We start from the raw sequence: 15,960 nt of genomic DNA, 5'->3' as shown, positions 1-15,960 counted from the left end.
GGAGTGTTTCCAGGAGACCATTAACATGGTTCAGTTTCATCCTTGTGTATTTCAAGTCCCTTTCCCATACACAGAAAATCACCAGCTCTCCTTTTTCAGCAAAATTGCTAAGGAGAAAATACAGCTTTTACACTACAAGAAATGACTGTTCCATATCATTATTTTTTTTATATGAGCTTCAATGTATGCTAAGAACCACCAACACCAACAATGCAGTGGTTGTTCTGAACTTCAGGCATTTTCTTCCTTTTCTTTAGAATAGCTGTGTTTTATTGGAATTTGATGCTGAAATCCCCCAGTAGGCTCCTATGAGATGGGGCAAACATTGGTGGTCTTACCTGCTGCAGAGCTCTCTGGATGTCGATCCCTTGGCCCCAGGGAACAGCTGGGTTAGCCAGACAATCCCCAGCATTCCCCCGGCGAGATATATCAATTCTCTGCCTCCGCAGACTCTGGAAAGCCTCAGCCATCACCTTCACCCCATCGTAGGTGAGCGCAGAGGTGTACTAGTGGGAGGAATGGAGACAGTTAGGTATCAAAGAGAGCTGACAGGAAGGCAGGTTTGGGTGCTGTATTTGGGAATGTGTTTTCTGGTGATGAGAAGGGTGTGCAGTGGGCCAGGTGCATGGTATACGTGGGGCAGACAGTGGTGAATCAGGGATGGTGTCCCTGAGAAGCATAAATATTCAATCAGATGGGTGCTGCTGCTCGACCATGCTAGTCAATGCTGACCTCCTTGAACTGTGAGTTCAGTACTGCCAGTTATAATTTTTGAAGAGAAGCCAGGATTCTAGGTTTCTGTGTGCAATCTTGCAATTTTTAAAATGTTGGTTCGTTTGGGAAAAAATGCATAGATTACATATAACACATCTGCAGGCTGGATACAGTTCATGAAAAATCAGCTGGTTTATCCCGGCATTACAGTCATCAGCTGGAAACCAAGAGGAACGATTAACTCTTTCATCTCTTGTAAAAGTAAAAGCAAAAATAAAATGAAAGAAGGGTGAGCTCTTAATTTTTTCCACATATGGCTTACCTAAGTGGTAAGTTTATACCCTGTAAACTTTCCCCTCATTCTTACTCACAACAACTATCAATTATACCCTCTCCTGACAAAAAGGGGGCTAGGATGTGGATGAAACAAAATCAGGAGAGCAGTCCAGGAAAATATATCCTGGCTTTGGAACCTATGTCTGTTTTCTTCACTAATTTGTTCCTAATACTTATTATGTTGCCTAGCACACTCCAAGTTCACAATAGAGAATTGAAGAACGAATGAATGGGTATTTTTCTAATTTTTTTAAATTTAATTCTCTCACTTCTTTTTTAAAAAATTAAATTACATGCCGGGCGCAGTGGCTCACGCCTGTAATCCCAGCACTTTGGGAGGCTGAGATGGGTGGATCACAAGGTCAGGAGATCAAGACCATCCTGGCTAACACGGTGAAACCCCATCTCTACTAAAAAATACAAAAAATTAGCCAGGCGTGGTGGCGGGTGCCTGTAGTCCCAGCTACTTGGGAGGCTGAGGCAGGAGAATGGGGTGAACTTGGGAGGTGGAGCTTGCAGTGAGCCGAGATCATGCCACTGCACTCCAGCCTGGGCGACAGAGCCAGACTCCATCTCAAAAAAAAAAAAAAAAAAAAAAAAAAAAAAAAAAAAAAAAATTAAATTACATTTGGTTATTTTTGTCATCTGCTCAGTCTTTTGGAAATTGGAGTGCAATCATTACACATTACTTAATTAACTCCTATGTAGTTTTCTCATTGCTTGAAAGCATATTTGCGATTTTGTTTGCTTAAGATCATATTGAAATAAGTCTTCATTATTGAAGAGTTAAATCAGTTTGAATAGTGGGATAAGAAGTATCTCTGTTATATGGTTTGCCATTTATAAAAAGAAATGGATTGAGTGGCAAGAGAAAGTCTGTCAAAGATTCACTCTTTGTCCAGATAAACAAACTTGGCCTTAGTATCCTTCTCAACACAGGGTTCCATATGGCCACTGTCAAGCTATCTGGTTTGACTTCGGAAAAAGAATCATTCGCTATCCTTATTCCCAAGCATTCTCAAATAACAAACAGAATAGATTTTGGTGGCAGTATTTAGAGCTGTGTTGCTGGGAAGTGAGAAGCAGAGAGTCTGCATGATTACTGAGAGTGGACTCTCCCAGGTAGAGATCTGCTGGATATTCCTTAGTTAGGTTGCCCTGATTTTTAGCTGGGCACATGGCTGAGCAGAATAAGGGCCACCTCACTACACAAAGAAGCTCAATCTACAATGAAATGAGCATCCTCCTGAGCTGGGCAACATGGTGGCTCTGCCCAGAATAGAACCACCATTTTCCAGCTTCCCTTGCAGCCAACTGGGGGTAGGTTTCCAAGATACGATCAATAGCATATGAATGGAAGATCTGCGTGTGACTTCTGAAAAGAGTTCTTCATGAAGAAGTTGTGCATTGCATGTTTTTTTTTCTTCCTACTGGGTAGAATGCTGAGGCAATGGCTGTAGTTTAAGCAGCCCTCTTGTACTATTAGGCAGCAGCCGTATGTGGATGACAGCAGAGCAAGAAGGTACAAGAAGCCTGGGTATTTGATGACTGTGGAGCCATTTTACAAGTCTGGGACTGCTGACTCCTAAGTTTTGTTCACAGGAGAGATAAATAAAATGTCTCCCTCCTTAAAACCATGTCATTTTGGGTTGTCTGACCCCTGCACCTTGTACCTAATAATCTTTACAAATATATTTCCCTGAATTTGTTCCCTTTAGAAAACTGATTCCTTTGTAAAGACTAATGCAGCTCAGAAATCCAGGGCAGGCAAAGGGACCAGGCTGGCCCTTTGCTGCTGGCTGCCCATCCACTCACCTTGGGTCTCTTCCAGTCCACCCGTGTGTGGTCTCGAGCATCACTATTCTTCCACTGCTGCATGATCTTGGCCGGAATAGTGTCTGTGTAGTTCACCAGCTGGAAACCTGTCACATTGGCGCCACTCTCCTTGAATTTGTTTAAGTCAATGTCCATGAAGCCCTGTGAGAGGGGGAGGAGGGAGAAGTCAGAACATGCTGCCTGGATAAATCAACGTAACCTGTTCCAAAACCACAGGATTTTCCATTCAGTTCCACCAGATGAAACCTACTCAATGGAGAGACAGTTAGGCCTCCTTTCCTTTGAACTTGATTATTACTTAGTTTGTGCACAAAATTAGCACAGCTCAGGAGCCAGTATGCCTAGTTTGGAGTGCTGGCGCTGCTATGCATAAGCCAGTAGTTATACCACTATTAACTAAGTTACTTGACAGTTTTCTTGTCTGAATAATGGAGGTCTGGTTGTTGGGGTAAACATACAATGCAATGACACATGTCAAGTGCATGGGCCAGACCAAGTGATCAATAAATAGTGGCTGTGATTATTATGATGATGCAGATATATAGTACAAGGTAGAAACCTCTAAGGAGGGAATAATCTCGTCTACCATCCCAATACCCAACCATTTTGAGAGAAGAGGAATCTGAATTTCACTGGGCAAGCTCCTATGAGTTACCCAAGGACACCAGCAAGTCTGTGGAAGAGGCCGAGTTCTGATCCCAGTCTCTCACCCTGTGCTCTTTTCCATACAACAGGGTAAAATTTCACCACTCCATGAGGCCTGATCAATTCCAGCAACCATGAAGGATTGTTTATTATAATGACACTTTCCACCCCATTTGAAGTTTACTCAAACTCAAGAAGGCTTCGACTGTAAAAGGAAATCTTACATTTGTATAATATATTCAATAATGTGCAGTACTTTCATATCTATGGCCTCATTTCAGTTTATCCTTTTTTAAGGTAAATATTATATGTCTATTTGCCAGATAAAGAAACTGAGGCAGAGTAGAAGAATCAACTTGCAGAGGCGTCATTTAGGGAGTTAGTAACAGAGAGAGCACCAGAACTAAGGGCCTCTGTTAGGCATTGGTTCACTCACTCACTCACTCACTTATTCACTGATTAATCATTTCAACAAACATTTTTGAAAAGTCATAGTGCACTATTCTAATAGTGAATAAAGCAAGTTTCTTCCCTTATGGAGCTTATATTCTAGTGGTGAAGATAGGCAATAAATGAACAAGTAAATATGCAGCATAGTATAGTATAATCTGGGATAGTATACTCTGTGGTAGCAATGAGCCCCATGAAGGATAAAGTGAGGTAAGAGGATGGGGAGGGGCAGTGTCATGCTTTGGAAGGAATGATGAGGATGAGCCTCCGCAAGGAGGTGGTCTTGGCTTAGGGACCTGAGTGAAGTGATGCCTGTGTCTGAGCTATGGGGATATTTGGAGAAGAGCATTCTGAGCAAAGGCCCAGAGGTGAGAGGATGATTGGCATATTCAAGAAACAGTAAGGAGGCTGGTGTGATTGTGGCACAGTGAGTTTGAAGAGAAAGGGTGGGAAAGGAGGTCAAATTGGCAGCCCAAAGCTGGTCACATAGAGCCTTGTGTTAACTTGGGTTTCTTTTAGGTATAATTGGGGGCCTGCCCAGCAGGAAGAAAAAAAATGGAATGCACAACTTCTTCATGAAGAACTTTTTTCAGAAGTCACATGCAGATCTTCCACTCATATGCCATTGATCGTATCTTGGAAAACTGCCCAAGGAATTTGAGTGGGATCATACAGGCAATTCCCTTTCAGCTCCATGGCTTGGGGGAAACCACCAAATTCCAATGAATGAAATGGGAAAATGAGCAGGGGATCCATGGTCGATGGAGAAGTTCTGAACTGGGAGCCAAGGAATTAGAGCAGCGGTCCCAGCTCCCTCTTGGGATCCTAGGATACCGTCTATGTTTCTGAATTTCTCATTGGCTTTCTCTGATTTTTCTATCTAAAAGAATAGACTTTATGATTCAAAAACAACCCTCCCCCACCCCTATGCCTCTAAAGTTCTGCGATTTTTTATTGTTTCTATTTTTATAAACAAAGCAAGCTTAGTCACACTCAGAGCCTTTGTCCTTGATATTCTCTCTGCCTGGAAATGTGATTTCCCTGTCTGGCTCCTTTCCATTTTTTGGACCTCAGCTAGACTGCCATCTCTCAGAGAGGTGTTTCCTGACTTCTTATCTAAAGAACTAGTTCTTGCCCTGTTGTAGACAATGTCAGCATCCTGTTCGCTTCCACTCCCCTTTCTACATGGGTATTCTACTTTACATACCAACTGCAAACACCTGGCTACTCCGCCTACCTGCAGGCTAAGTTAGACATGTTAAGGAGTTAATATGCCCAGAAGCAGCTTTCAATCAATGACAGATGAAGAGTCAGTAGATAAGTGCCCCAGAATCCTCTCCCCTGCATGGCATGACCCTGAGGTGAGTTCTACACTGACATGTTGGGATCCCCTCAGGGACTGTTCTCCTTCAGTAGCCTGCAGTGTAGGCATCTTGTTTATGAAACTTTGTAGGCAGACTTCCCTTCTCTACCTCCCTTCCCTGGTTTTTTAGGATTGGCACCCAAGAAGCCCCTTGTACTTGAATCCTTGTTTCAGGGAACTGCTTCTGGAAGAACATAGTAGAGTTACCCCCAGCACCCTATCCAGTCTGCTCTATCTCAGTGCCCTGTTAGAGCTTCTCCAGAGTTTTTATCACCATTTGAGATTATCTTGTTTACTCATGTGTTCCCAAAGCCTCTTTCCTCCTATTGAAATGTCAGTTTCCTAAGAGCAGGAACTTTTTTTGTCTTGGTCACTGATGTGTCCTAGAACCTGCTCCTAGAGCAATGCTTGGCACAGAGTAGGTGCACAGTATATATTTGTTGAGTGAACAAATAAAAGCCAGAGACTTTCCTCAAGAAAGAAAGCCAATTATCCAGGAGAAATATGACCAGCAGGCAGCAAATACCAGTGGGTGATTGTAATTGGTTGAAAAGAGAAATTCAGGTTGAAAATACCTTTTGAGTTTAACGTGTTCCACAGCCACAGTTTACAGTTTCACAGATGTAGCTGATTTGCACAATGGTTCTAGCAAGCCGTTAGTAAAGGTGAAATCAGAACTAGGTTCCTGTACCCAATATGCATTCCAAGACGTTATACCATCTAAGAGAGCACTTACCCCAGCACTGGTTAAAAGCTAGAGCACAGTTGAGAGATTTCTTATAGTTCTTAGAGACTTTAAAAAGAACATGTTCATAAAGTAACTACTGGGAGATTGAAATGGAAAGTATCTCCTGCAGTCAAATTCTGTCTCTTGAAAATCTGTAACAAGGTCCTGGGCATTTCATACTGACTGCTTCCATCTCAGACATAATGGAGGCCAAAGGAAATGGCCGAGTTTCCTCAACTGCTCAACATAAATGCCACTCAATCTTGTCACCAGAATGTCTGACAACAAGGTTAGTGCAGCCAAACCTTAATTATTTATGATCAAACTAATAAGACTCCCCAACTGAACCCCCATCCCCTCCTAAGAAAAAATGGACAGAGAATGATAAAACAAGCTCATAGCTATGATGTTAAGTAAAAGAAACAAAATTAGGAAATAACTTGTGGTCATGAACTATATTCTCATCTAATAGCTGACATCTTCCCTCCTATTTCAGATTTCATGCTGGGAATAATAATCTTGCATCTCTACAATGCTTTTAATCACTAAGAAATGACTCTATTATAGTTACTAGACTAAATTTCTCCATAATTCAAGAAAATGAACCTGCACAACTGTGTTCTTGACTAAGAAGGGGGAAATAAAGGTGTTAACTCTTTGCCCACTGGTTTATGGGAAAATTCAATTCACTCATTCTGTTCCCCTGGGAACTCTCATTAAATAAGGTTTAATTAAATAATTTTCTAATTTTCTTTGCCATTTTATTAAAAAAAGCCTTAGAAGGTAATATTTGGTAATTAGAACATTTTTCTTTATCTGCTTTATTTGTGCTATTAATTATATAGTATTATATAAAAATACTACATTGCTAATTATATTCTATTAAAAATTTTAACTACGAAGTTTGATTACTACTCTCTTTGAGCCACTTTGCCTATTTACAACATGTTCCCAAATGTTGGGACCATTGCTCTATATACTGTTACTACTGACAAAAAAAAAAATGAAATTAATCTACAGAGTACTTGTTTTTCAGGTTAGTCAAGTGTTTTTCCAGCTATTCAGCACAAGAATGCAGGTCTAAACCCACTCTCCTTCCACTGACCTCCCAGCACTGGTACCAGATGCTTCTCTTTGAGTGACTGTTTCTCACCTAAAGTGAAGCTTGGTGATGAGTGAGTTCCTAGGGCTATTAGGTCACTGTGTTCTTGTCTGCTTCTTCTGCACCTATGTAGCATTTCACATTGCCCCATGTGTGACTAATAAATCGGTGAGAAAGAATGCTGTGTCTACTGTCATTATTAAATGCAAATAAATTGACCAATAAACTGTAAGCTCTCAGAAAGTGGTTCTGAGGGACGTATCAGAATACCTTGAGGCACTTTTGCAAAATAACCATCCCCAAGGATTATCATTCAGTAGCCCTAAAGAGGAAACTGGATATCTGTATTTTGACAAAGCTCTAATGCTGGTGAATCAAAAATCAAGGTTCACTATGTAAAAAATACAAGGTAATCATCAGAAGAATTCCAAATAATAGCATATAGGCTAACAAACATTGAGAAGGGGATGTTGGGGGTGTAATATGAGCTGATTTGTCATCTTTCTAATGGGAAGTCAGATATGGAGTTAAAGTTGATAAAGCAAGAAAAAGAAACATAAATATATGATGTAGAAGTGTAAAGGAAACCATTAAATAACCAAATGCAGGAAAAGGGTTTAAAATAGTTACTTCTATGAAGTATAGAATTGGAAAGAATGGGCATTTATCTTTTACTTTATACCCTTCTGTAATATCTGTTTTATCATGTGAATATATTGTATTTTTAATACTATTAAAAAATAAAAATCGATCCTCAGATAGCTCTAATGTATCTTAGATATCATCCATTAATCACTGGAAAGTGGGGGACGGAGTAGCAGTGGCAGGACAGGGGAGAGAAGTTGTTGCATTTGTTGAAGCTTTGTTATGGTCTTTTAAGAGAGCCCTGCTTAATTTTTTATCTCCTGGCCTGAAATTAAAGCACACTGGTGCTGTTAAGTGCTCCACTGAAAATGGCTTCAGAAGCATTGCTTATAAGAACAAAAATGACAATAATGGCTAAAAATGCCCCTTTGTATGCATTATATAACTTTATTCAAACAGCTTTTTAAGAGTTTTGAGGTTACTGTAATTTAAAAACAAAAGAATAATAATTGTTTGAGATGTATTTTAAACATTTTCCAAGCTCTATTCCTGAGTCAGGCATTCTGTTAAATGCTTTATATACATAATCCTTTAATTACTTAAACAATTCCAAGAGGTAAATGTGCACAGTAGACACCCAATACTTATTTGCATAAATGAGTGAGTGAGTATCCATCCTAATTTTCTGTTAAGGAGCTATGGTTAAGAGACCTTTGGAAATTTCCCTGAGATCACACAGCAAGCAAGAATTCAAACTGTGGTCCAACTATAAAATCTGTCTTCTTCACAAATGTGTTCTACTGCTCCACCAGTGGAGAAACATATGACTTTAGCTTTAGGATGGTGTGTCAAGATTGCTCCAGACAAAGAGGGACAATGAACCTCAGACTGTGGCTGGCACAGTTAATAGCCAGAATATGTCACCCTGCCAGAGCAGGGGCCTTCAAATGTAGCTGTCTTTCTTGAAGGAATATTTGTGGGACTGCGCTAGGTTCCTCTCCTTGACACTAACCTCCTAAGGGTCTTTAGATGCTTCCAAAGTGTCTAGTTTATCTGAAGCCTATTAGTGTCCCCCTATTCCACATCTATGCAAGGGGTCAGCAAACTTTTTATGTAAAGGGCCAGATTATAAATATTTTAGGCTTTGCAAACCATATGGTTCTTGTCACAACTAGTCAGCTCTGCCATTGCAGCATGAAAGCAGCCATATATAGAAAATAGTAATTTACTATTACTATTTAGCATATAGTAATTGGAACAGCATGGCTGTCCCAATATTTTTGGGCATGGTAATTTAATGTCATATAGTTCCACATATTATAAAATATCATTCTTTTGATTTTTTTCCCAACAATTAAAAAATGTAAAAAATCATTCTTAGCTCATGAGCCATATAAAATTAGGTGATGGCTGGATTTGACACAGGGACCATAGTTTGCTGACTTTTGACCTATACAGGAGCAAAGATTTTGGAGAGAAGACCAAACCCTTCATATTGTACAGATAGGGAAACTGAGGCCCAGAGACGGGAATAGTGGCTTAAGGTTATATGGCCAGTTAGAGGATTGGTTGAGAATAGAATCTGTCTCCTCTTTATATCCACTATAGGAGGTAAAACAAACCCCTCATATTGTTCAGATAGGGAAACTGAGGCCCAAAGAGGGGAATAGTGGCTTAAGGTTATATGGCTGGTGAGAGGATTAGTTGAGAACAGAATCTGTCTCCTCTCTATATCCACTGTAGGAGGTAACACAATGTTGAAAAGGCATTTGAGTACAATGATGGGGAGTGAATGCTCTCAATTAAGTAAACTAGTTAATATAGTCACTCCATCTATCATATGCCAATTATAATTTTCAAAGGATTAGAATGAAAAGGCATTTCAAGTAATTATGATATCCTAAAGAGGTGTTTAACAGTACAACTACATTGGACATGCTTTCATCTTGCTGTGAAGATTTGGAGGATGCTTTAAGAATCTTGAAGAGGCTCTGGGCCATCATTATGACTATTAATTATCACGTGCAATTGGAAACAAAAGAACTGATTATGTGTGTCTACTGGTTACTTAACCTCTCTGAGGCTCAGTTCTCTGGTCTTCAAAATGCAGATATAGCACCTACATCACAGGATTGGTGAACGGTTTAAAAGAATTAATAAAACTAAGCACTTAGAACCATGTCTGGCACATAGTAAGTGCTTAATGAATGTTAGCTATTATTATGATCATCACATTCACCATTATCATTATCATTGGGTCAAAAGAGGTTAGGTGTTAGAACTGCTTCAAATACAGGGACTGGGTCAGGCAAGAAGCCTGAGAGAACATGAAGCAATTGTATAGGAACATAGCTATCGAAGGATGAAAGGCTTTATCTTCAAAGCTGGATTTCCTTTGCTCTGGGATTCTTTCAAGGGGTCACATACGAGCTGTTCAGCCCTCATCATCCTGCCTGTGCTGACACCACACCAGTCAGAAGGAAGAAGGAGCATCTAACATTGTTCAAGGAAACGGGCAAGTAAGGTTTATTAAACAAATCCTGGGACACTGGAAAGAGCACTTCCTCCATCCCATCCCCTTGAGATCCACAGGAGGTAAGTTGAGAGAAAAATCAAAGAACTTGTACTATATACTCTGAATGGCACAGGTTGAACATGCCAAGTTTCCCCAAATTGTCAGATAAAATCTTAGATGACAGCTCCATTGAGAGAGTAGTTATAGGAAACTGTGGTTCGAAAAGTCTTATATTAGAAGTATTTTTTTAAAAGTGGGAATTATCAGCCTAAAAAAGTATAGAAGACCAAGAAAGTAAGTGAAGGATGTATTTGAGTCCCAGAAGGGTTGTCATGGGGAAGAGATGGATGATTTGTTCTCTGAGGCTCTGGAACGCAGGCCAGAGCCAATGAAAGGGCAAATGTCATAGAAGGCAGACTTTGGCTAAAACAATAATTACAAGTACCTAACACGTATCAAACCTGTACTGTGTAGTAGAAACTGTGCTAAGTACTTTATTTGTGTTATCTCATTTAATCCTCATAGCAATCCTGTAAAGTGGGTACTATTATCATTCCCATTAGCAAATTAGAAATTTAAAAAATTGAGGCTTAAGTTAATGGAGTAGCTCCTGCTCAGTACAGTATAGCTAGTGAGGGACAGAGACCAACAAGTAAAAAGACTCTAGGACTTGTTTTCTAACCACTGTACATCAAGCCTCCCAACCACTAGTGAGGCCAATCTATTCATTTATGTCCTGTCCTGCAATGAAGCACTCAGAGCAGCACACATTTTTATACCAAGAAGGAAGTATCAGGCTTCCATGAGATCAGGGCATTTCCCTTAGCTCCTTTAATGTGTGCTGGTACTTGAAATGTGAACCACACAGCACTTTATTCCTATCTCTCTAGGCCTCTCCTAGCTTTCTCTTTGAACGTGCAGGGGCCCTTCTCATCTTCCCTGTGAGACTGTGAGCTCCTGGAGGGCAGGGACGTTGGCCCCCACAGCGTCCACAAGCAGTACCTGGATCAGGGTGCATGCTCAATACATGTGGAGGAATGAAGGAACAGAAAGTTTCTTCTCACCCTCTCATGATTTTTTTATAAGCTTCAATCCTGTCACCACTCAGCCTCAGCTTTTGTCTTGTGGATCAAAGAGGTCTTCTTATTGACTTTTTTGTGTAGTCTATTGTGAACCAGGTCATAAATAAGAAGTGTCAGGAAAAGAGTTTTAGGGAGAACCACATAAATCCTGTCTTTGAATCCCATGAGTTGTTTGTCCTTGGGCAATTATCTCAACCTGTATAGCCATTAGTTGATTGATCTGCAAAATAAGAACTTTGGCTACATCAATGATCTTATAAGCTATGTTCCTGGTTGCAGGCATTTTAGAAGTTACCATATTAGGTTAGGGAAAGGGCAGAAAGATGTGGTCCTAAATCCCACCCTCTCTTTTCCACCATAGTAGCTCTGCTTTTTATCTGTTTTATATATGAGAGTTCTCCCCCAAGATTCCATTTGAAAATAGAGCCTCAAACTAAAAAGTTTGGAAACTTCTGAGCCACTTGATTTCTCTCTTAAGGGCTCTTCCAGCTTTGATCTACAATTCTATGATCACACAGGTATGTGCGCATGAATATGGATATGTGTGAATTTGTGGAATACTCCTGGGCTGAAGACTTAATTGTGTCCTCAAATACCCATGTCTCTGCATAAAAGTCTTCACATTTTCCTATTTTAGCCACTTTAACCAACCAAACCTTTAAGGTGTCCTCTCCCTATATAATCTCTGGTAACACAGAGGGTAGTCTGGTTTCCTCTAATTAAACAAGGTATTGTAGCTGTGCTGAAATCAGTGAAAACACCATAAATATTGAGAAGAAAAAAGCATTCGTGTTGACTTATCCAGTTACATTTGGAACCAGGGAGGCACACTTGGATATCTGCAAACACACCAACAGACATACCTCATACAAGTATCCAGTATTGACAAAGCATTGTAAATGTCAGCCAGGGTCTCACAAACTAATTTCTCTCAGCCCTGGGATTTAGGATAAAATGCTGGCACTTTCTGGCAGAAGGTCAGGGACTCCAGGTTGGGCTATTGAGTGCAAGGCTGCATGGGTGTACTACCTGGCCTGGGAATAGTTGGTCTTCCAGAGAGTCCCTTCATCTTTACTCTGCCCCAACTGTTGTGGTCAGGAATGACACCTGGCCAAGGCCATTTCAGAGCAAGAGCAAATTTCCTGGTATGAGGTGGGCCCTTATGGCTACAGTTCCCAGTGGACTTAAAACCAATTGCATCTACCCTTTACATGATCAAAACCTTCCTATCTAGAAAAGGCCAAGCAAATACTCATAGCATGCCCATCTTTTGATGAAAAGCCGGTTTACACCTTCACAGGCCTCCCATATAGTAGGTGCCCATTGAGTGTTTGATAAAAAGAAGAATGAAAGTCCAAACATGATAAATATGAAAGCTACTGGGAACCAGGTAAGAAATATTGTAGTAAATCATTTATTTGTCCATTTACTCATTCACTCATGAGTGCTTAACACTGTCAGGCCCATGCTATGCATAGAAATGTAGCAGAGAAGAAGACAGGTGTGGTCCTTGCTTTCAAGTTACCTAAGGTCTAGTGAGAAAGGCCAATATTACACAAGTAATTATAGAGCAAAATGAGTGGACCCAAACTTGATCTTGGAGCTCAGGGAAGGTCTTGCAGCAAAAGCATGAATCCTGAAAAAAAAAGTGCCTTTGGTTGGGTGAAAAGGGCTGGGAACACCAAGCAGAAAATATGCAAGTATTGAGGTTCAGAGTCAGAGCCACAGAGGGTTACTGCCCTCTGTCACAGAAACTGCCTGTGCATGTCAGCCTAGATTCAAATCTTAGCTCCACCACCTCCTAGCTGTGCAACCTCAGGAGGGCTACTCAACCTTTTAGTGCCTCAGTATCCTTTGCTGCAACATAAGGATTATTATGGTATTTCTCATAGCTGTTGTGAGGATTAACTATGTTACCTGTCAGATTCTTAGAGAACAGTGCTTGGCACATAGTAAGTATTTACCTAAAATCCTGTGTCTCCTGGAGCTCCACTTCCCTCCCATTGTATTCTCTATTTTTCTGTCTTAAAAAGAGGGATAGGTAAGGAAACAAGGACCAGACTCTTCTAGTTACATAGCTCACCAACCATCTGCCAAAATTAGTGCTAAGGGGCCCCTCTTGCTTGAAGGCTGCTGGTGACAGTGAGTTTCCATGCTCTGTCAGAGCAATCATAGTCACTGTCTTACATATCTGAAATGGTCCAAAGGATGCTGACCCAGCATGAAAAAGGCCATTCCAAATCAGCCTAGGTGTGCATGGTTTGCAAGATCGAAAGATACAAACACCAAGTGCTTGAGATTAATAGAACAGCCTCTTCCTTAAGCTTAAGGGAGCCAGTGTGGCTATGAGAGATATTTTTTGATACCTCTGAACTGAAGACAATCAGGAAAACTAGAACCCTAAATCACACAGGCAGGAAGATTGTTTTGCTGAATTTTTTCCTTTTGAAAACATTATGCCAATTCTAGAACAAATTGAGATCTTCCAGAAAAATATGATTTGCATAAATGGTCATGAGTAAGTGACAGAGTTAGGATGAGACCCTGGGCTTCTGTTGCACTCTGTGTTCTAAAACTTTACATACATTAACTCATTTTATCTTTATCTTATGAGATCCACATTAATATTCCCACTCATAGGTGAGACAGCTGAGGTACAAAGAGGAGAAGTGACTTGCAATGGACAAACAGCTAGTAAGTAGCTGAGCCAGATTTCAAACCCAGGCAGTTTAAGGAAGAAAGGAGTTTATTTCTTGGCTTTGCTCAGTTATAATACCAGTCCTAAGAATTGCAAAGGTTTCCCCAGTTTGGGCAGTGTGGCCCAATGGAGAACAAGCCTAATCCTTAGAATGGGAAAGGTTTTAAGTCTGAATTCCAGTTTTAGTCAAATGACTTTACAAAAGGTTTTTCAACAACTTGAACTTCATTTTTCTCCTTATAAAATGGGACCAGAATCTTACTTTTCTTGGAGGGAGGCAGAAAATCTCAGAGGTCTCTGGGGTGAATTCTCTCAGAGGATGGGGGTGAGTACAAAGAGTAACCTAGACTGGGATGCTTGGATCACCTTGGAAGACAGCATCCTTTGGCATCTGGGGTTTGTCTTTCTATCCACCCACTCTCCTTTTCCTTCCAAAGGCTCTGGGCAGTGTCAGCTCTGGAGATCACACAGTGTCTGTTACCGAACAGTGAGGTGAGAGCAGAGCGGGAGAGGGAAGGCTATGTGGGAGGAAGAAGAGGAAACTGGAATAAGCTTCATCAGCAAAGAGAGTCCTTGAGAGGGGCACAGTGGGGAGTAGGAAGGACTTCTGAGCTCCCTCTCTGTCTCTGCTCCTGCCCCACCCCCAACACAGAGGCATATGGGCACATTGTGAAAAGGCAGTTTGGGGAAAAGAAGCCACAAAGAAGGAGCAAGTGAATACTCCAAATCCTAGCCCAGCTTTGCTGTTTAACTTCTGGGTGAATTCAGACAGATCACCTCCTTTCTCTCATTCTTGAGTGTCTATTTTATAAAATGAGGGGCCGGGTGAGATGAGTTTCATAGGTACCCTTCAGCTGTCACTCTGCTGGATTCTTCAAACAAGGGGGAGGGCACACTCTACATGACTGCTGGCCTTGTAGATGCAGCCTCATGAGCCTTCCCAGACACCCCACAGCTGAGGCGGCCTCCCTGGCCTCTGATCACCACACTGTGACAGGGTAGGTGGCCATCTATGAGGCTTAGATACTTTCACAGGCTGTGATTTTTCTCTGGCATTCTTCTGAGAATGTTATTTTACATGTTCTAATCTAGCTGGAAGAAAAGGTCAGGTTGCTTCTGGGACAAAGTTCAGCCTCATGCTTCTTAGTCCTTCTTGCATGAGCCCAGTGCAGTATCAGGCATACGGACAGGCCTGGCCCATGTTTGTTGGTTGTCTGGACAGCTGTAAGAACCACATCCTGAGAGAAGGCACTGGGGGAACAGGGGTGTGTCCAGACTGAAGTTGCAAACACCAAAGAGTAAGCAAGGTAGCCATTTTCAAATACTCAAAGGCTGCTTTGTGGGAAGGCACAGGTAAGTTTTGCAAGAGCCAGAGGGCATTAGAGTCAGAAGTGATGAGAGGGTGACACAGGGTGAGCAGCACACAGGCCGTGCCCTGTTCCAGGAAGAGTGCAGAAACTGTCTGAGCCCTTTGAGAAGAAAAGGGGCTGTCTCAGAGGTAGGACTTTTCCATCACTGGGTATTATTCAAGCATGAGCCTGATGGCTGAGTTTCTGTTGGGGACGTTGTAGAGGAGATTCTGGCTCTCTACATGAAGTGGGTTAGAAGGCCTCTTAGGCCTGTCTTTAACTACTTATTTGCATATTCATAACTAAATTCATATTCCTACTACCTCTACTTCTTCTAGCATAGGTGCTAAAAGATTTTGCCTTTAAGTACATTTGATATGTAGGTGCAGACATTATTTTCTAGGAATTCATTTTATTCATTCATTCATTCATTCATTGACTTTTTAAAGCACACCTGTTATGTGCAACTCACTTTGCCAGGCCCTGGGAATTCAACAGAGAATAAGTCACACACAATCCTTCCTCTAGGAGCTTGTAGATAAACAGGGAAGAAGACAT

General features: G+C 41.2%; 1 protein-coding gene across 14 annotated transcripts in view; it reads right to left on the bottom strand.

The window, feature by feature from the left end:
• The window catches only part of GRIA1 (glutamate ionotropic receptor AMPA type subunit 1), a 343,495-nt gene that overhangs the window by 149,819 nt on the left and 177,716 nt on the right, over positions 1-15,960 (bottom strand). For all 14 annotated transcript variants that reach the window (XM_063811598.1, XM_054684728.2, XM_054684729.2 and 11 more), the window contains 2 exons: positions 2,866-3,027; positions 339-506 (listed from right to left, as the gene is read on the bottom strand). In XM_063811598.1, the coding sequence (XP_063667668.1) occupies positions 339-506; positions 2,866-3,027 (330 nt within the window). The remainder of the gene's footprint in view (positions 1-338; positions 507-2,865; positions 3,028-15,960) is intronic.

Source organism: Pan troglodytes, chromosome 4, assembly GCF_028858775.2.
Source record: "Pan troglodytes isolate AG18354 chromosome 4, NHGRI_mPanTro3-v2.0_pri, whole genome shotgun sequence".
NCBI classification, from domain to species: Eukaryota; Metazoa; Chordata; class Mammalia; order Primates; family Hominidae; genus Pan; species Pan troglodytes.
This window is presented reverse-complemented; position numbering and strand designations above follow the sequence as displayed.